Source organism: Acanthopagrus latus, chromosome 8, assembly GCF_904848185.1.
Source record: "Acanthopagrus latus isolate v.2019 chromosome 8, fAcaLat1.1, whole genome shotgun sequence".
NCBI lineage: Eukaryota > Metazoa > Chordata > Actinopteri > Spariformes > Sparidae > Acanthopagrus > Acanthopagrus latus.
In genome coordinates this window covers 12,042,262-12,062,434 of record NC_051046.1, presented here as the reverse complement: position 1 = coordinate 12,062,434, position 20,173 = coordinate 12,042,262, and the positions used below count along the sequence as shown (strand labels likewise).

At 40.3% G+C, this 20,173-nt stretch overlaps 1 protein-coding gene across 5 annotated transcripts; it reads right to left on the bottom strand.

The window, feature by feature from the left end:
• Nucleotides 1-138: 138 nt before the first annotated feature.
• ano5a (anoctamin 5a) lies at nt 139-20,138 on the bottom strand. Of its 5 annotated transcripts, XM_037106584.1 has the most exons (23): nt 20,004-20,138; nt 19,435-19,783; nt 16,087-16,154; nt 15,409-15,546; nt 15,093-15,134; nt 11,293-11,400; nt 10,149-10,217; nt 9,366-9,650; nt 8,970-9,089; nt 8,666-8,781; nt 8,443-8,577; nt 8,237-8,342; nt 8,022-8,082; nt 7,620-7,771; nt 7,187-7,267; nt 5,969-6,197; nt 5,639-5,817; nt 5,425-5,522; nt 4,567-4,697; nt 4,147-4,352; nt 3,850-4,049; nt 3,362-3,467; nt 139-3,174 (listed from the first exon to the last, which is right to left on the bottom strand). In XM_037106584.1, exons 2-23 carry the CDS (start codon nt 19,502-19,504, stop codon nt 2,941-2,943), a joined length of 2,934 nt encoding a protein of 977 aa, XP_036962479.1. In that variant the 5' UTR covers nt 19,505-19,783; nt 20,004-20,138; the 3' UTR covers nt 139-2,940. The 5 variants fall into 5 exon arrangements, with proteins under 5 accessions (XP_036962479.1, XP_036962474.1, XP_036962475.1 ...); XM_037106579.1 differs by lacking the exons at nt 7,187-7,267; nt 15,093-15,134 and adding an exon at nt 6,728-6,802; XM_037106580.1 differs by lacking the exons at nt 7,187-7,267; nt 15,093-15,134 and adding an exon at nt 6,728-6,802 and having other exon boundaries at nt 19,435-19,779.
• Between the last annotated feature and the right edge of the window lie 35 nt (nt 20,139-20,173).

The window sequence follows — 20,173 nt, the reverse complement described above, 5'->3', positions numbered from 1 at the left end:
TGTAAAGCACACCCATCAGCAGTGAGAGCAAACACTGAATAGTTATCAGTGTTCTCTCAGGCCATCTGTTACGTGAACGGCAACTTTCATGTCCTTGGCAAAGAGGCTGACGGTACTCAGGACAGATCCGACAAATGCTCAAGTTGAACTGGTACTTTATTTTGGAGATTAGTCTTGGTTTACAATACACACTTGGATACAGGACAATTACACAAATGAGAGGAAACAAATGAAAACATGAGACTGTAAATATAGGCATACAGTAAACAGGGTCACCATTTGTCAGAGCTTGGTGACAGTATAAAATAAAACATATGACTAAAACATAGAAGAGGAAGAAAAGCCATTAAAAAACTTTAAAGGAGATGTACAGATGGAAAACAAAGTATCAGATGTATTAAGGCATCAATGGGCACCAGTTTAGCTGAATGCAGGGCAGGTAAAGGGAAACTGGAACCATTCAAATTTGCTCTTCGCTAAGTGGTCAGAGTTTGCAGCACAGCAGCACAGCTATTTTACCTAAAATTTAGGTACTTCAACAACAGAAAATTCTCACATATTTCTATGTAGGCAGCCTGATAAACATAAAATGTCCTTCATATAATTACGTAACAAAAAGCATCGTTCTCAGTAAAGGGATCGCCTTCTTACCTACATGCCACTCATGTTACACTTAAATGAACAGAGATTACCACACACTGCTCTCTCAAAACACTGATTGTGAATACATAGTGTCATGACAACAATTCCACTGACATGTTTAGGGTTTGGTAGACAAGTTTCATTAAGTGCTTTGTGCAAAATAAAACAAAAAAGAATGTGTATCTTTCCTTCCCTACACAGACACAGCTGAGGAAACCAGCAGCACATGAAGTGGGCGATGGCTGATGTGCTTTGTGTAATGGAGCAAACATAGTTCAGTAGGCAGGGGCAGGCTTTCATTAGCGTTGACATGTTGGTAAACAGAGGCACATTAAAAAGGGATCTCTTCACTCTCTCAGAGGATTTTCACTTCTCCTCCGGACTCACTGTCAAAAAGTCAACACGCACCAGCTGCTCAAAAACTGGCCATTGCAGGACACCATTGGTCCTTACTCACAGTAGTTACAGCAGCACAGATTTGTCTTCATAAAAAAAGATACTTCACATGTCAGATTACGTTGAGATTAAAGCTAAATGTTCCAAGCTGATTTACTGGTGTGCTGCCATAGAGGAAATAATTTGGTAAAATTTTGTTACATCTGTGCTGTGACCTCAATGCTGTCAGATAAACAATGCTCACATTTGTTGCAGTAACTGTAAAACAATAACAAAAACCTAACATACATATACAGAATACGACACTGGAACCCTTCCTACAGCTGTACATATGAACAAGGGAAATATTCAAACCCACTGACTGTATGAGAGGTGAAGTCCAACCCCTTCTGGTGTATACCATGGGAACTCATTTTGGAAAAGTAGTTAATTGGAGAGACAAATGAATGAATAAATAAATGAAAAAAGAAAAACGTTTTGAGCCTGTTTCAATTGTATGATGTTAGTCAATTTAAAATGTCATTTTGCAAGTAAATAAAGTCACAGTTTGTAATAAAAGTTTTAAAATACCATTTAGTTTTGTGTAAAAGTGCTCAGTGAACAAAATCGTCTCGCTTCATCACCAAGACCAACATGGCTGCCAACTCAGCATATACAAAAATGAAAATCCCAACATGTCAGATCATACTGAGAGCTGCATATAAGTAAAAGAGAGCTAGTCGATGTGCCGAGCAAATTAACAAACAGAACCAGCTCAACAAGTTTTCCTTATGGGTTTTGGTGAGCATAACATGAGACGGCATCACTTAAATGACTGTTGGGTGTGTAGTCTGTCAGTGTCTTATGTACAAGTTTTAAGACAAACTGCTACTTGACAAACATTGACACGTGTAAAATTAAGTGTAAAATTCACACAAGATAAAAAAAAATATCATACCGTCTCTTGCCATTGACTTCTATTCACAATTTTTCTGAAATAACATGCCATGATGGTTGACCAGAAGGGGCACGACTTTACCCTCCTATACATGGAGGGTCGATATGAACACTACCTAAAAGTGAAGGCAAAACATCTTGATTGCTCTCTGTTGGCTGGCTGTTGTACATGTCTTAAATCCCTCTCCCTCCATGTTAGCGGGTCGACATGTGCCATCTAAAAAGTCAAAGTCACCCAACAATGTTTTTTTTAAGTTCATTTAGGTAGTTCTTATCATGCAGAAAGGATTCATTTTTTCTGAAAAGTTGGGTTTTAATTAGTTGATTGGTGCCATAAAAAGAAGATGTTTTGATTGCAGCATGTGTATTGGTTGGTTCACCACTTGGTAAGTGGTACGCAGGCTCCAAATAATGCCATTAGCACAAGATGGCAGCAACCATAAATAGGATATTTTGGCTTCAGTTTTGTACATTTGGAGGAAGTCGTCCACCTTTATATACACTCTGTGCTCAGACCACATCATAAGGCATTCAATCTTTGGTTACTTTGTTGTGGCACTTGAATAAATAGGTTTATAATAAACCACCAGTAAGTTGCCTGTCTTAGACACAGTGTATTTCCTTCTTTTTTTTAAATACAGCAAATTTTAATTACCACTATGGTTACAACGTAGAGAGTGAAAAGCCATAAATATGTGGCAAAGCCATGTGCCTCAAGTTTCAGCATGCATGGACACTTGGTCTTTCACCTGTACACACTTCCACCATTAGCAGATACGTAAATGGATGGATGTGGATTGAGGAAACCCCTAGCTATTTGATAAAGTTGTGTGTGTCTGTGTTTATGGCACAAACAACACAGGCACTACAGCAAAGTGATGGTCAGTATCATAATACACAAGCAGGGCAATCTACATCACCACGTCCTCCCATCATGTCCAGCTGATTGACCAGCAGCTTGCTGGACTAGAGACACTCTGACAGCACCTCATGTTTGGGTAACGACGGATAGATCATGGGTGTGCAGGTGCACTCGTCCCCATGGTTGTTTTGGCTGAGCTGGATCTTCAGCTTCTCCACTTCATAGTTATGGAGATACTCCTGGACCAGGTACCGCTCTCTCTTTATACGAGCCCTCACATCAGAGGGAACATCAGGAATCATCCAGGCCACAAAGAACTTGACCAGGAACACGACATGCTGCAGAGGAAGAAAGCACAACAGATGAGTTTTACCTCAAAGGTAAGGGCTGCAGAAGTAACGCATGGATTTGCATTTCATCCGAAAAATTCTGTGTAGGAAAATGGGTGTAACTATTAATTTAACAATCGCCTGCTGCCCAGTAAGTGTTGGTGGTGCTGGTGAAAGCACTGCAGCTTGGTTTTACCTCCATGATAATGATGAAAGCCAGCTTGGCAGCCAGAATATGCCAGAACTGCATCGTGTGGGCATACTGCTTCTCATGGCCAGGAGGGTAACGGTAATCACGGTACCTACAAAGAAAGAGCAAAGACTCAGATTTCTTGCAGATTTTATTGTTACATACTTTGATTCAGGGTAGTTTAATTCCTTTATTCAGCAAGTTCTGCAGATAAAAATAGAAAACTAAATAATTACTCTGATATTGAAGTGCAAACTACTAGTTCCTTATTCAAATCAAGGGTCTGAGACAATGGACTTCATATGCTGTACTTATAAAACACCTTTATGTAGGTAATAATCCTGTACATGAAATAAAGAATAATCGTATATTATTATTGTTATTATTATAGTAGTACTTTATCAAAAGAACCAAGTACTTCTTCCCCCACACTCATATATTAACAAAGAAGTCACTCTCGCTCTCTCATACACAGAACCCTAAATCTCACACACCTGCAGGTAGTGATGGAGCTGTTGAACCAGAGAGGGTTATTGCCATCGTCTGGCTTGTTGGCCGGTTGGAACTCAGAGATATTAAACACCGACAGGCTGTTGTTTATGTAGCCTTTCATATTCAGCTCCCCCTGTGGCTGATAGGCGTACATGTACACGAGCCGAGGGATCATATCAGAGGTGAAGGCCACAATGAATGCCTGGAAAGCAGTGAAAGAAACAGTGTTAAGAAAACTACTGAAAAAACTGAGTAAATAATGAGCAATAAAAAGCACACACATGTACTCCTGCACTCACATTTGTGACAACAGAGAGTATGGCTATCCCACTGAGGATTTCCTGCCAAGCTCCGATGCTGTGAGCCTTTGCTGCCACAGGACGTCTGAACTGAGTCGTGAGCTTCCAGGAGTCCACTCTGACCTCGATAATGTTGTTGATAAGTGCCAGCAGGGGTGCCAGGGGGAAGGAGGCAACGAACAGCGTGATGAAACCAAACTGGATCACTGGGACACAGGCAAGAGAGAGGCCAGTGAGAGAAAATGGGAGGGAAACAGCACCATCTATCTATCTATCTATCTATCTATCTATCTATCTATCTATCTATCTATCTATCTGTCTGTCTGTCTGTCCATCTATGATGGCCTTCACTGCAGCTTGGCTTGTCTCTGAATCTTTCTACAGATCTGTGAACATATTGACTGTGTGCCAAATCTTTACCCATTTCCAAATACTCGTAGAAAAGGCCCAGCTGTCCAAAGACCTGCAGGTCGTGGTCCTGCTCCCAGCGGCTGTACAGACTCTCTGGGTGGCTTCGTGCCTTCCTGCTGCCCCACCAGTTCATCAGCCACCTGAACGACCACAAGGGGGCAATGGAGAGCAGTGAGGTAACATAGTTCCCCCTCTGACAGCCAGAGGAGGGGGAACTATGTAATAGTAAAACTGGAAATAATAATAAACTGGAAACACTGGCGAAACAGATGACCACATCTGTAAACTTTGACCCGCTCCCTCAAAGTTGATTTCTTCACTTGTTTTGACTGAAAACTGGATTATGCAGCCAGTGATAACAGGCTTTTTCACAGCAGACATTTTGACTTGTATTAGTGGCAAAAGCAACACAATGGCTCCATTCTGTTTTAGTGTCCCAGCGAGTTGTGACAGTCTAACAGTGAGCCACCATGAAAAAACTAGGATTCTGAAACAGATGCAACTAAATTTGTTTTGTCATGATTGACTGTATTATTTATATCTGTCTGTTTTTGACTGTTGCATGTTAAAATGCCTTCCTGTCTTTCTTTGGATTTCATATACTGATACTGATTTTGTGCTGACATAAACCACTCATTAGCAAGAAATCTCTGTTTTGTCAAAACATTTCAAACCTGCACACGCTGATGAGTAGTGGTAAGTAAGCACCCAGTGACATTACTTTGAGTACTTGTTTATAACCTCTTTTAGCTCTATGACAAAAAAAATATGTGATGGGCGTGCCAAGCCTTTAAAGAGCATTTGAATCAACCCTTCTGTATCTTTTCTAGATGCAAATAAACCTTGCCTTAGATGGTCAATACTCACGGGACCAGAGCTTCCTGGATGTTGCCCCACACCTGTTTACCAGTCATCACTATCACCAGTTGGGTGGTCAACTCAATCAAACAGCCACCAGGGTCACACTGAAGGTAGACAGGTTAAGAGAGTGGAGAAATGGAAAGGAAACAAATATTATCACAGGCTCAAGTTGAATTACCAGTTATAATCTAATATGATGTAATGTAATTATACCCGGTACCTCTTCATTCCTAAGTTTGCTCCACGGGCCAAACATATAAGCATAATCTCGAGGATAGCCGACAAATTTTCCCTTAAAGAAAGCCACGTAGAAGCAGGAGGAGTAGTAGTTGACAAACTGGAAGAGGAACATCTTTACTGTCAGCTTGTTCTCATACTCCAGGTGAGTCTTGGGAATTTCTGCCAATACAAGGGAATAACAAATTTGATTTAAAACATAAACCAGAAAAGGAACATATTTCTAACACAATTTCAAGGATCATTATCAAATACATAATTGTTAAATAAAGACTGAGTAATCTGGGATTTGCTGTCTCACTCTGACCCTCACCCATGTCAGTGATCCAAACGGCCACTCTCTCATACATAAGGTTGAGGATCATGATAATGACAAAGTTGATGCAGGAGGCGGTGACAGATGTGGCCAACTGTGGCGTAATAAGGGGACCAACCACCCCCAGGTTGGTGGAGCGATTGTCCTCAATGATGCTGGCGAAGGCTGCGAATACTGCCAGGCGGTACGCTATCACCCCAATGATGCAGGCAATGATCAATGAGATCTTCAGGACAGAGACAACCATGACAACATGAAAGAAAACTACAGGAAGTCACAGTTTCAAAAGTACAATGTGAACAACACATCAGTTGTGATGTACATGCCAAAATCAAATCACAGAGACGAAGGAGTGAAGCAAGGTGAATTATTGCCAACACAGATGTTAGGAGTAACTGTCATGCTTGAAGTGTACACACATGCCCATAAACTTCCCATGAGCTCATTCACATGATACATTCTTTTACAAGACACAACAGTTATAAAATGTGCCATTTGTATAAAGCCTTAAAACTTTGGTCTTAAATGGGTCTTAAAAGTGTCATGCATAAACATGCATCAGTGTTCTGACTTGGTCTCAGCTGTTTAATAGAGCTCTATCTCTTTGACGTTTTATACAAATTTTCCCTGGTCATATGATACTAGAGAAAGTTATGAGGAGTGTGATAGGAAAGATAAAAAGACATAGGGTGAAGTAACAGGTAGAGGATGATAGCATTTTAGATTCATCACCTACATCAAAGATACAATGCTCACCCAGAATAGGACGGTGGCTCCAGACAGACATGTGCGTGCACACTTGCTTGTTATAGGTAAGTATGGCTCCATTTCCTAAATCATAAGCAAGCAAAGCATGGACATGGGAGTCAGTCACCCTTTGTCATATCCTGAAAAGACAGCTCTAGAAGGCCAGTTCCTTTAATTACCACTGGCCTCAGATGTGAGGCGGTGCAAGATCACCTCGTCACAGCTCTTTTTGGGTAGGCATTTCAGTCCAAGTCCAAATCTTTCATCTGGCGGTCTCCTGGTGAAACCAGGCTTTTGCAAAACCCCTTTGCAAAATGCTCATCCACAAGATAAACAGTAATGTGGTACAGAAGGAAACTCATGCCTCTCTCAGTCTTTCCAGTTATGTCTGTGTTACTCATACCAACTACACCACACCAAAACCTCTTCCTCACCAATTTGGCATTCCATGTTAAGTGCTACCCTTACCCAGAATAACACAGGGGCCCAGCACAGAAGTAATTTGCCCATTAGATCAGTAGGAGTCCTTTGAAGAACCCACTCCATTTCCTGAAGATGGGCGGGATGTGGCGAAGTAAAATTACAACACCCTGTTCATTTCACATGTCTGTGTCTGCTGCTATCACTACCATGAATTCCTGATTCCCTGGAATCACAGCAGGTCAATTTTACTTAATAATACTGTTGCAGTCAAAGAGTTTCCAGTCAAACCAGCTGTTTAGTCCAGGGACTGGCCTTAATGAATAACTACAATTAACTCAGTGTGAAGAACCTGTATCCAATAAAAACAACAGATGCTGTAATTGTCCAAGTCCTACATGGTTGTCTGGTTAAGCGCTGTAGAAAAACTTAGATCTATACATTAGAACATTTTATAAGTATTTCATGAGTACACAAACACCTGAGTGATACGGTTCAGCTTGCGGTTGGTGCACTTGGTCTCATACTCTGGCCGAAGCTGCAGCTGCTGTTGTTCCTCCTCAAAGTCGACCAGATCCCACTCGTACTCGAGACGAGCCTGTCGCCTCTTCCAGAACTCCAGAAACAGTGTCACTGCAGAGCATGTCACCCCAAAAATATCAGTTTTCATTGCCTTGACCCCTATTCAAATCTGCTATATTGGTGTGGTAGCACAATTGTCAGATGTCAGTAGCTCAGTAGATCAAAACTAAGTGAGTGAGTAACAGTGATACTTAGGGATTTGAAATGATGATAGTCTAATAATAATAGTCTATCAGCTCCCACTAGGTGGTGCACTGGTTTAGAAAATACAAAATGCAGAGAGCAGTTTTTTTTTACTCACCCCATATACCCATAAATATGGCAAAGAACACCGTTCCAACATTGTCAAACAGGTGTGATTGCTGTAAGAAAAACATATTTTCAGAAAGTGAGATATGAAAAAAAAAAATCATTTGTTAACATTCAGCTGCAACCATCCTTCAAATGTCACATCTGTGGGTAGAACATGAATCATGATGAACAAAAACAACTCAGTCCTGAACCAGGATGTCTCACCCATGAGGAGTAGCATGTTGAGTTCAGTTTCCAGTAGCCACATTTCTTGTCACACAGCGGGCACATGACAATGTTACCTCCAATTTCCGCACTACAGATTTCTTTACTGTAGGAAAATGAAAAGGTTTTTTCAATAAAAGGAAAAATGACAATGATAGAAATAATATCTCAAAGAGCTACTAAAGGAATTCTTGGTAAAAAGTCACCTCCACTCGTTGTCATCATAGGTGAAGAATCCGTAGACAAAACAAATGGTCCCGACTATTGCAGCAAACAACAGCATCTCAGTGTAGAAACCCAGCCAAGCAAAATAAATACCTATCTTCTCCCCATAATACTTCCTGGTGAGAGGAAAGACAACATATTTGTTGGAAATTCCTCCGTTGAAATATTAATGTTGAGTAATTACCAATACCGATCAAGCTGTACCTTATGAGATTGAGAGGCTGCTCCTTAAAGAAACAGAAAAATCTGGCCCAGTGTTTGTACAGACTGTATCTCTCACTTTCACAGCTGGGGTCCCTTGATCTTATCCAGTATCTACTCTGTGTACACAGAAACAAACAGTTCACAAACACATTCACTGTTATAGAAATGTTTTTCATTCTTGTAATGAGCACCTATTATTGCCTCTAACAGGATCTTACTATTGAAAAGCAATGATTGCACATTCTACTGAGGACTCGTTTTCCAATGATAAAACAGTGCCAAAAGTTAACCAGAAGAGGCTCACATCATGTAGTGGGAAGGCAGCAGTGTAAGTGCCGTTGTTGAGTAATCGCTTGATTCCCTTCTTGTCTTTATCTCCACACTCATCCCTGAAGTACGAACAGCGGGCCAGGATGTAGTAAACCTGGGCAGAGAGAGAAAGTTGTATGGATAGAAACAGAATTATGAAGTTGAGTCTGTATTTTCAGCAGTTTAAGATAATGGACAGTTATTCATTCAACAGACATAAACTATTGAATTTAAAGCTCCGTCAATTAAAATAGCTTTTTCAAAAACTTGACTAAAATGTAATCATGTGAGTCTGCACACTGAACTGCATGATCTCACTGTCAGGGCAATGTTTTCATCTGTAGGTTACAAAGACGATAAGATAAGACAGTTATAGTCAAAGCATCCTTACTATCCTGTTGCGAGTGGAAGGGGGGAAGAACGTCTCCTTCTCGCCGATGAGGAAGAAGTCAGACTTGTCCTTGTTGAACGGAGCTGTGAAATAGTCTGGCTCAGGGTGCATGATGTGCTCCGGTAGACGGAAAGGTGTGGACAGCCAGTTCATGGGCATCTCGCTGTTGTCTGGGATGTCGTTGGCCTTGAATGGGACCTTGATCTTCAGCACGTCTGCATAGGTGGCCAACACCTCCCAAGGAGCGTGGATCTTCACAAAATAAGTCTTTCCGTCTTCTGACTCCTGGTGTGTGAGACAGATGTCACAGTATAATGAGTGAATGGCTAGGGCCACAGACACATAGCAGTTTCAAGAGAGACAGTCTATTTGCTCTATGTGCACTCTATTTATCCAAAGTTTCTACCATATTAGTATAATGAAAAATACATTTTCTGAGATGGTTATTGTACTGTTAAAATCATTTAAAACTAAAACCACAATTTATTAATATTATCAATTTATTAATTAATTAAAAGTCCCTTTTACAATTTTATGTAAAATTCAGTTTGCTGACTATGCAGTATACAGATAAATTGCAGTATATACATAAAGTGTTTGCTTTTACTGCATCAAGAAAACACTGGTTTGTTTATTAAGCATTGTTTTGTCGTTGTTAAACTTGATAACATAAATAAGACAGATATGTGAGAAAATACGCACACACAGATACATATGTTTTTGTGGGCCATTTAATTCCTTTTTACGTTTTACATAATCAAAGCAGTAACTGGATGTTCTTACCATCTTATCTTCTATCTCCAGCTCCAGGCCAACTTTCTCTAGATTGGCCTCATACAACTTCCTCCTCTCCTTTAAAAAAACAAAACAAAGCAAAAATACATACATTTATTAGTTTAATATACATTTAACTCCTTATTTGAGAAATTGTTTCAAATTGAGCAATTTGTTCAAAAGCTTCAACAATTGACAACATTTCATTCAGTCCATGTGAGATGAAATGCAAAATGTGAAGAGTACACATCTGTCAAAACACAAATAAACATGTAAAATAGTCGATGCAGCAGGTTTGAAAGTGATTTGAAACAATTTAATGTAGGACCTGTTCAAACAAAACAACAGGTAGTGAAAAAACAGGAACCAGGTAGTGAAAGTCACACGTGGTGGTGCAGTGGCGTGACAATGTATCACCTAGGAATTAGGTTTCATGATTTAGAAACAGGCTAACAGAAATGGAAAGACTGTACATCCTTGATAGAGCTTGTTAGTCACATTTTACAGCACGTGTGGATAACACACAGGAACTGGCCTCTTGTTTGCCCTTCCTTGAATAGCGGAAAAAAGGAGTGACTTCCTGACCAGGCCAGAGGTCTGTGTGTTGATTCACTGATGAGGCAGGTGGGTTAAAACTGCCTCATACCCAAGGGGTGGTGGCACAGAGATGTGAAGAGTAACAGCTCAGTGTCAGACACTAAAAGTCTTTCAGCCCTTCACAGCTCATTAAATAGACCAGCAATAGTATGGAAATACTTCAGATCAAGAAAAAAGGGTTGTAAGTGTATCTCCAAAAGTGACCTTAAAGTAAATTCCTTGACAGGATTAGTGAGACAGCTGAGAAACAGTTTATCTGACTTTATCAGTGTTGTGGTATTTAGGGTATGTCGCTGGCACACACAGTAAACTCTGAGGATATCCTGTAAGAAACAGTTCCTATTGTTTATACCAAGAAGTGGAGATAACATCAACTGTTCGTTTATGTGATATTTTGGGATTTCAATAAATCGTATTCTCTGTCATTCTGAATTAGAAATACAACAACACCATCTTTGAACATACATCCCATAAATGTAAGTATTAGAAACACATGCTTGCTGTAAGTGAACTACGAAAATATAACCATAAACAATAACTAGAGGTTATTTCTTACCTGTTTTCTCTCGCCATCTTTATCATCAACATATGACAGGACAAAATCAATCCTGCGCCGTCCATCACGGAAGAACACAGAGTCTTTACTGTGTTGTTGTTTGTCGATCTATAAAACCAGATAGCACAGAGGTCACAACATTATCAACACCCACATACACAGGCACAGTATTAGCTTAACAAGACTCTGGATGCCTTCAGCACAGCAGAGCAGTCAGTCAGTCTACAGCATGTGTCAGTGGCTAACAGCAAAAGCCAAACAACAGACCTCCACACCACATCACTCTCAAATGACAGTCTGAAACAACAAGAATGCTGATTATCATATTTTCACTCCAGACACAAACAGAATGCTAAATGGAGGGCATTCACCATAACTGAGATGTTTTATGTTGCTCATGTCCACTCTAAAGGATTACGTGTTAAAGAAGAAAATAGACCTTTAAAAGAGTCTTTGTTGTTTCACAGAATCTACGAATGGAATGCTTTTAATTCAGGTCATCTGCATGTTTTAGCAGTTCAGTGGCTCTCTCTTTAGCCGCTACAGGGCTGAAGAGAAATGAACTACACAGGAGTGCTTTGAAGGAGGACAGGAAAGCATGACTACTTACTGTTAGTGCTACTTCAGCTGTTCAGAAAGCTAAAAATAACCACGTACCATGAACCTCTGTCATCGCTAAACCCACAGAAACTACATACATAGGACTGCATACAGTTCAGAGAACTCAGACATTTAGCATCACAACAACAATGGCTACTTTACTGTAGCTCTAACAGAGTTTGGCCTGTCAGAATGCTGTGATCTAGGGAGGAGAGGAAGAGCACTTTACCTCCATGGCCCACTCCCTTTATGGTTATGATGCATCAGCGCAAAGGCCGGCTGCTTGATAGAGCAAAATTGCCTTTCTCCAGGGAGCACAGTCCGGCCCTGAAAGCAGTGCTTCTCTCACTCTCACTCCACTCTGATCTCCCGGCCAAAGGGGTGCCATTCAGTCCACTCACCCCCCAGGACAAGCCCTCACATGCTCAGACATTCAGAAAAGGGAGAGAGACAGGAGCAGGAATACTAAGAGAGAGGTGGAGGAGACTCCTAGGGATGACATCAGCATGGGGGAAAGCATAGCTGCTGCCAGCTAGCTAGCTAATGTAATAAGAGCACAGTGTCTGAGAAGGGGAGGTGACGTCACAGTACTGTAACACACTGACCCACAGGAGACTAAAAGCAACAGTCCCACAGACATATCCAATATTTGAGATAACCAAAAAGCACAACTGATCACATAAAGAAATCAGCTCTAACAGTGCTGATAAGTCTGAACTAACTGGCACATACTCTCCAATATTTGAAACAAATAAATCATACAATCTGGAGAGCCTGAAACAACAGTGTTCCAAGTGCAAAAGGGAGCCTACAAACTGACCTGCCCCCAAACTGCCTCATGGAGGCATAAATCTAAAAAATACATAGTAAGATGCTTCCAGCTGGATCCACCCCCTTGTTCCAACTGTACTTACTTGTAAGGTCATCTGTGTCTACATGTTCAACCATTTTATGGTATTCTTAGCCCAAATTGTGCATATGTTCTAACCACTGGTCCACATTGCCTCCTGGACCCGAGTGAACCATGTTGACCATTGCAGGGTGGGTACTTTTTTTTAAACTGGGACGTCGCTGCAGAAACTCTTTAATTTGCCATAATTATAGATCAGCTGTATGGAATCAGTGCATCTGCTGGGAACTGCCCCAGCTCAGTGAAGCTGGTAGAGGCCACAGAGTTCTATACATTTGCCAACAAACCCTTAACTACTGGGTGTTCAGACATATGCACATCTTTCATCTTAATTAGGAGGGTAAATGTAGAACATGGTGTAAGATAAATGGACTTGTAGTTTCAGGGAGGGGTTTCTTTAAAATGATACCTCGAAAGCATATCTTTTTTTGGGCTAAAAGAGTATTGGACACAACTTCTGTGAAACTGGACTGATCTTAAGTATATCATCAGGATGTAGAATCCTCTCCGCACACCATGATTTTCTATCCACTCGTGTATTAGTTCTACACATTGTCAGGGTTGCAATTCTCTTTATGTTTCTTTCTATGTTTTTTTTTTTTTTTGTAGTATTATTTCAACAATAGAAATCCAAAGAATCTTTCTCCTTCTCTATTTTCTTTGCATATTAGAACAAAAATATGTACTACTACATTTAGTACACAGTTGCATCTATACCTCTGGATTGTATCTTTATTTTAGTTCTAAACAATGTTCTAAACAAAGGAAGGTTTGTTTTCTCCAGAACTTAAAAAGGAAAAGAAAATACTTACATTAACAACACTACGGAAAAGTTGAGGGCTGCAACAATTAACTACTCGTCACCTATTAAATGATTTGCCAGATTTTTACATATGTATTGATCTGTTTCAGTAATTTTTGAGTAATACAAGAATGGCACTCAGTTGAGCGCAGACATCCCACCAACACAATAGTCCCCTTTTTACTCACTCATAGATACCAGCCACCTAAACAAGCCTGATCTTTCTCAAGATCCATGCATCATTTCCTGAGAAATTAAGGAAATGTAAAAAAAAAACAAAAAAAAAAAACACCCTATCTTGTCATGTTAGTTAGAGCGGGAAAAAAAATTCTTCATCCATTCCCTTATCTGTATGCATCAAAAGTTAATGGGGAGAGACCCATCCTCCATCCAAGTTTAGTGGAAATCCATTCAGTTCTGTTCCAGCTTCTTAACTTTACAAATTTCCCTCGTTTATTTATCCTCTATGACAGCATAATGAATGTCTTTGGGTTGTGGACAAAACAAAACATTTGAAGACGTCATCTGGAGCTTTTGGAAATATTGATTTACGTTTTTCAGAATTTTAGGACATTTTATGGACCAAACTAAAATAATCAACAGGTTAATCAACAATGAACTTATTTGCAGTGATGTGCAGGCCTAGAAAAGTTGCATACAGCTTCAACTTCTGGCAGGAGAAATACCCTACAGTCAGCTTTTGTTTCCATTCTTCATTACAGAGGCAATTTATAGATGTGCAGCTGCCTCCCCTCTAAAACTCCTTGATATGATCTTCAACTCTGTTAAATCATAGCCTTTGGTTAGAGATCACTTTAAAAGCTTATTGCAGGGTATTTTTTCCCCCTAAAGATAAGATGCTGTTAAATGGGGTCATGATGACACTTTTCATTAAACGGGGTAGTACAGTGTTTAAGGAAGACCACATTTTAAAAGAGGAAACCTACAGTACATTAAACGGTTAACCAACGCAGGTTCAGTCCTGTCATGAGCACAGGGCAGGGTCATGATTACAGTATAGACTATACACTTAAAGTGCACACATACACATGGACGTGCACACACAAAAACAGCAAGGCAGTAGCATGTTTTGTGTGTGCACTTTCTAATTATGCTGTAACACTACCAGACTGTTGCTTTCTCTTCAGTGAAGCAGACAATTATCACAGGTGAGAACAAACCAAGTGAGAAGGATTTTTCCAGTTTTAATGAACTCTCATGATACGTCAACACATAGCTCATGCCTGCAAGTTTCCATTACCCTCTTCAGAAAAAAACATGCCCTTCCAAAGCCAGCATCAGCTCTCTACATAGTTATGTATATCAATTTCAACTCCAATGTCCAAGCTTTATTCCCTGATAATCGAATGCTGGTGGAGAAACGCAACACTGAACAGATTTTCCTCAAGAAGCAAATAAAGGCTGGCAGGCAGGCAGACATATGCATAAAGTTGCATCACATCACAAGCCTGTTTTACCATGCCATACCCTGGAACGAAACTTCAGGAATAGTGCCCGCTTTCTTGATAGCTGTGGAGGAACCGAGTGGAGAGTGAGGGAAAGCCTGACAGCCCAACAAATTCACAGCTTAAACTGTAGCAGCAACCTTACATATGAGTTGCAAAATGGATCCAAATCTCATACAATCCACACATAAACACTTGTTACAGACTCACTAGCAACCACTAGATGTTATAAGTCAGGCATGGTCACAGTCTTACTCAGTTACATGTTTGAGTTGGGAGTTGATGTGTGATCACACAAACATAGCAGCATGCACTTGTGTCCTTGGCTGGTGTCTTACCCCAGTCAAAGCATTGATTTGCGCTATGGTCTGAGTCTCATACTGTGGAGTGTCGCTGTGATCAGAGGGGGCCAGGGAGGCCAGACTGGTGTTGAGAGACTCACATGTCTCTATACACACATCAGGCATTAAAGGAGACTTTAAATACAGTGTGAAAGGGGGAGAATAGACAGGAGCATAAAGGTTATCTCTGACTCTCTCATGACATTTACAGTTTTGCAATATAATGATTAGGTAGGAAAAAATATGTGTAGTCCCTAACTGGGAATAAATGCCACAAACTGAATGCCACATGTGGGCCGCTGAGTGATGGGGGATTTACAACAAGAAACTCAGTGTGACTATTAAACTGGAAGGAGGAAAGGAGGGAAATCTGAATAAAACATTGTACTTGTACACAGTGAGCTTCCTGCTACCATGTTTATAGGAGGTCAACTGGAGGCCAAGATAAAACTATTTCTCAACAGATATCCTCCATGCATTAGTCTTGGAAAGATACATATAACTATATCCAATTTTTTGCCAACTTTTCTGAGACAAACATATGTAATGACATTTGGAATTTGTATGAAAGGAAACTCACACTCTGATTGTGCATAATCAAATGAAGTTGCTTTGCAGAAATGTCTGTATGAAGGTGCGAAGTTTATATGAGCATGCAGTGAGTTTGGTGTTTACCCCAGATTGTCCCTGCTGGAGGGATCCTGCACTGGATGAGGCATGTTGCTGATAGCCATTCATGTCATCTGCAAGACATAAGGAAAACTCAGATTAACAGTAGAATTACCAATTGTGTTAATTATGACACAATCCTCTAATTACTGCAAAAGTATAGTAAAGAGTGGAATAGCAAATCTCAGACAGGCAGATCTGTGGCAGTAAAGTTAAGTTTCAGGCTCATGAACAGCTGCCTGAGTTACCAGAGGAGCACTGACTGACAGGAAATGTTACAGTCTATATTTGTGCGGCACTCCCACAGGCCAGACAGCATGACTTAACAGGATCACCGTCAACGAATACACACAGCCATGTTGCTACGCTGCAATTCTGTTACTGCAGGAGTCACTGCAGGAAATTAGACTGAGAAGACTGGTAAACCCCCTTGCTGTGGTTAAAAGTGAAAGAAGCCTGTGTGGGAAACCAGGCCTGAACTACAATAAAGATCTTCCTCCACCTGTAAAATGTAACGAAACTCTTCCAGAGTACCTTTTGAAAAAAAAAAAAAAGGCAGGGCAGAGGGAAAAGCAAAAACAATCATGTACTGCTGGCACGACCATTGCCAAAAAAAAATAAAGCAAAACAAGTTTTCAGCCTCAGTGTCTGTGTTTTTAAATAGAAATGTAACCATCCTAATTGATGGTCTTTCTGAGGTTATATTTAGTCTGGACTCCACACAGAAAATGTGCTTACACAGACCTGAAACAAGCATTCGAACCATGTAATATGTGAACCTTCTCTGTCTCTCCATTATTACAAAGCAAGTCAACACAAGTACAAGTTAGTGGTTCAAAAGTAAAATGAATGACACTCATCATAAAAGCTCCTCTACAGATCTGAAATACAGCGGAACAGTCTGTAATGCATAACTTTGCTTTTTGATTTTGCAGGACTAAATCACTGTTTTTCACTTAAGTTCAAAACAAAGCTGATAGTGTCTCACAGTACGATACAAATCTAACAACAAAGACATATAATTGAATCTCAAAATTTTAAAATCAAATCCACAGCTATCGTGCATACACAGCACACTTATTGTTACAAGTATCTTTGGAGATACAGCAGGGTGTTGAAGTTTAGAGAGGCCTGTTATCCACCAGCAGTGACCCCTTGAAGAATTCTTGACAATAGCTACAATACAGTACAATTAACAGCAGATTTAGACTTAAAGCTTAAACACATATTCATTGTTTGAGAATGGTTTCACACCAACATTAAAGCCAACATTTTGTGCCATCGTCCTTAAAAAACTGTTATGATACTGAATTTGGTTTGGATTGCTTCCAAATTACATTTCTTCCACAACACATGAGAATGCCTCTCAAACGGCTGAGCATATTTTTGCACAGTTGGACACAGTGTTAGAGCACTCAGTATTATCCAGTCAGCTCTGCCAAGAGATTTTTCCCACCTAGCTAAGAAGCCTCTACAGTTAGGGCTTTGTTCAAGAGAGAGCAGCTGATCACAGTGGAAATGCCACATGGCTGCCTCTGTCTGTCTTTCTTCATTGCCACAGTGACCCAACAAGAGAACAGACCTCCTGTACATCTATCATTTGCACAGATAAAATATATTTTACAACCACAATACAAAGCCAATCCTGCTTAATTCCATAATATACAGATGTTTATTCAAATAACAGTGATATGATAAGCAAGACCTCAGTGCTCTTGTAGTAAACTGTGCAGCCATATGTTTTCAGTGTCAACTTGCAAGCAGGTTAACATAAATACAGCAACTTCACTTTAAACTTCCAAACTCTGTATATAAACAAAGTGGCAGGTTTTGTCTAATTTTCATCATCATGTTTAGAGTCATGTTGAGGTGAACACATACACCTGTTGTAACAGGCCAGTTAACATATCAAGACAAGAAATTAAACCCATATTTACAGTCAGGCTTCGCACTGATGTAACAACAAGCGACAAACTAAGTTCGTAAGAATCTGCAAAGTCAATCCACAACCACGAATAGTTGGAAATATGTACCTACAGTTTACACTTTGTAAGAAAACTAAGACTTCTTAGCAGTCCTCATTGTTTTGACTTTTGCAAGTGTGCAGCTGGAGTTACCTCCGGACTACATTTAAAGCCTCTCAGGTTACATGATTCTCTTTCATTTAAACTTTGTGTTGTCTGAAAATATTAGCAGCCTGTCGAGATGTGTAACAGGAAGTCTTTTTTGGTGTATATTTAAACCTCAAAATTCAGTTTTGCAGGCACCCTGTCATGAAATAGAAATGCAATCAAGACATTCTGTTTCTATGGTTTGTGGAGTAAAATCCAGCAGCAATTGTAGTAATCTATGCACTGCTGTATTGAAAGATTGAAGATTTGGAGGATTACTGTGATTTAAAACTTGCAGCTGAGTGTGATATTAGGACAACGCTGCTTTCACTGTTATCTCAATAGACAACAAAGTAAATGTAGTTCATGAGCCTATAGTTATCGCTCACATTTCAGTCTCAGCTAGATTGCTATAATATAATCCTCTCCATGCTGCAGATGAAACACGACACTTTTGTATTGATTCATTCAGGTAAGGATTGCTGGAGAGCATCCAGGATGATCCATTCTCCATTCAGCAAGACCATAAATGGTTAAAACACAGAGTCCTCTCTCTAAGCGTTTGTTTAAAACTCACATTTAGCCAGAAGCAGAGAGGGATTTTGGGTTTGTGCTGCTGGATAAAGTGGCTGTTTGCAAGTGACGGATCGTTTCCAGTAAGCAGGCCAGCTGTCAGAGGCTGGCAGGCTTTGAGTCACTGCATGCATGGAAAGAAAGTCAGACCATGAGCTCGTTGTGGTGTTAAAGGGGTAATGTACAGTACACAGGGTGGATACAGTTTAAAATAGTTAAGCGACTGCATTTAAAGTAATTTGAAAATGTCTTGTGCAAATGTGTACAGGGTGGCAGTGAAGTAAACACTGTAATTTGTCAGCTGTGTGCTGTTCACCTCAGCTTTCGATTTAGAATTGTTATGTTATTACTGTTGTTTGGAAGTTTTCTATTTGTGGAAGCCATATATACACAATATTGATAAAATAATGTATAAAACAATGTTTTAAGGTTTGTAGTTTTAATGTAGTATTTGTCCAGTGTTCCTCAAAACTTTAGCCTGATTTAGAAGTTCTTCTTCAAGCCTTATAGACTGGGGAATCCAGTACCTACCTCAGTTTAGTCTTACATGATTTCCCAGTAGGTCGGTATCTAATGAAGGTTTACAGCAACTAATGAGGATCAACAATAACTTCACAGCAGCATTTTAAATGTAAAACTAGGCATCTGGCTCAGACGTTTAGCTACTCACCACTGAAAGAGTCCGTTGGGCTCATCTCAATTAAACTGTCGTCTCCTGTTCTCCCCGTTATTCGGTTCATGTTGAGTCCCTCGTGTACCCGGGTCGTGTTTACCGGTCCTCATGTACACGAAGGTATCCCCTGACAGATGACTCCTGTCCCGCCTTCCGACGTCTGAACTCCGAGCCGTTCTCCTTCACACTCGTCCTCTTCAGAGACGCCGTAGGCTAGCGGACCAGGCTACTGACAAGCTGCCCTCTTTCACCCACTGACCGACCGCGGACTGCTGCATCACTCCGGCACAGAGGGAGGTTTGTGAGGGGTGTGGCTCCACACCAGAAGCCAATGGTCTGAGCCTGCCTGGGGGTGAACAGATAGTCTACCAAAATATCTGCATTTTTTGGCATGTTACGACTGAACATAGCTAAATGGAGTCCAAATGTATCACATTAATTTAGCAGGTGTTAGCATACAAAAGCTGACGTTAGTTGCCGTTAGCTGACAAGCAAGTTGGAGGCAAACTTTCTTCCATGGAGTTTATTAAATTAATTGTACGTTTGCAGCCCAGTTTTATACTTACCAAGAGAGAGATAAAAATAAATAAATAAATAAAAAGCTAAGGACTAAGCAGGACTAACTATTTTTAAGCAATAGCTAGTCAGAGGCAGAATTTTACTGAGATGACAGTTGGTGAACAATGACGGTTTGGGATTTGACACCTGTCAGCCAATCAGAAACGACTTTTACATC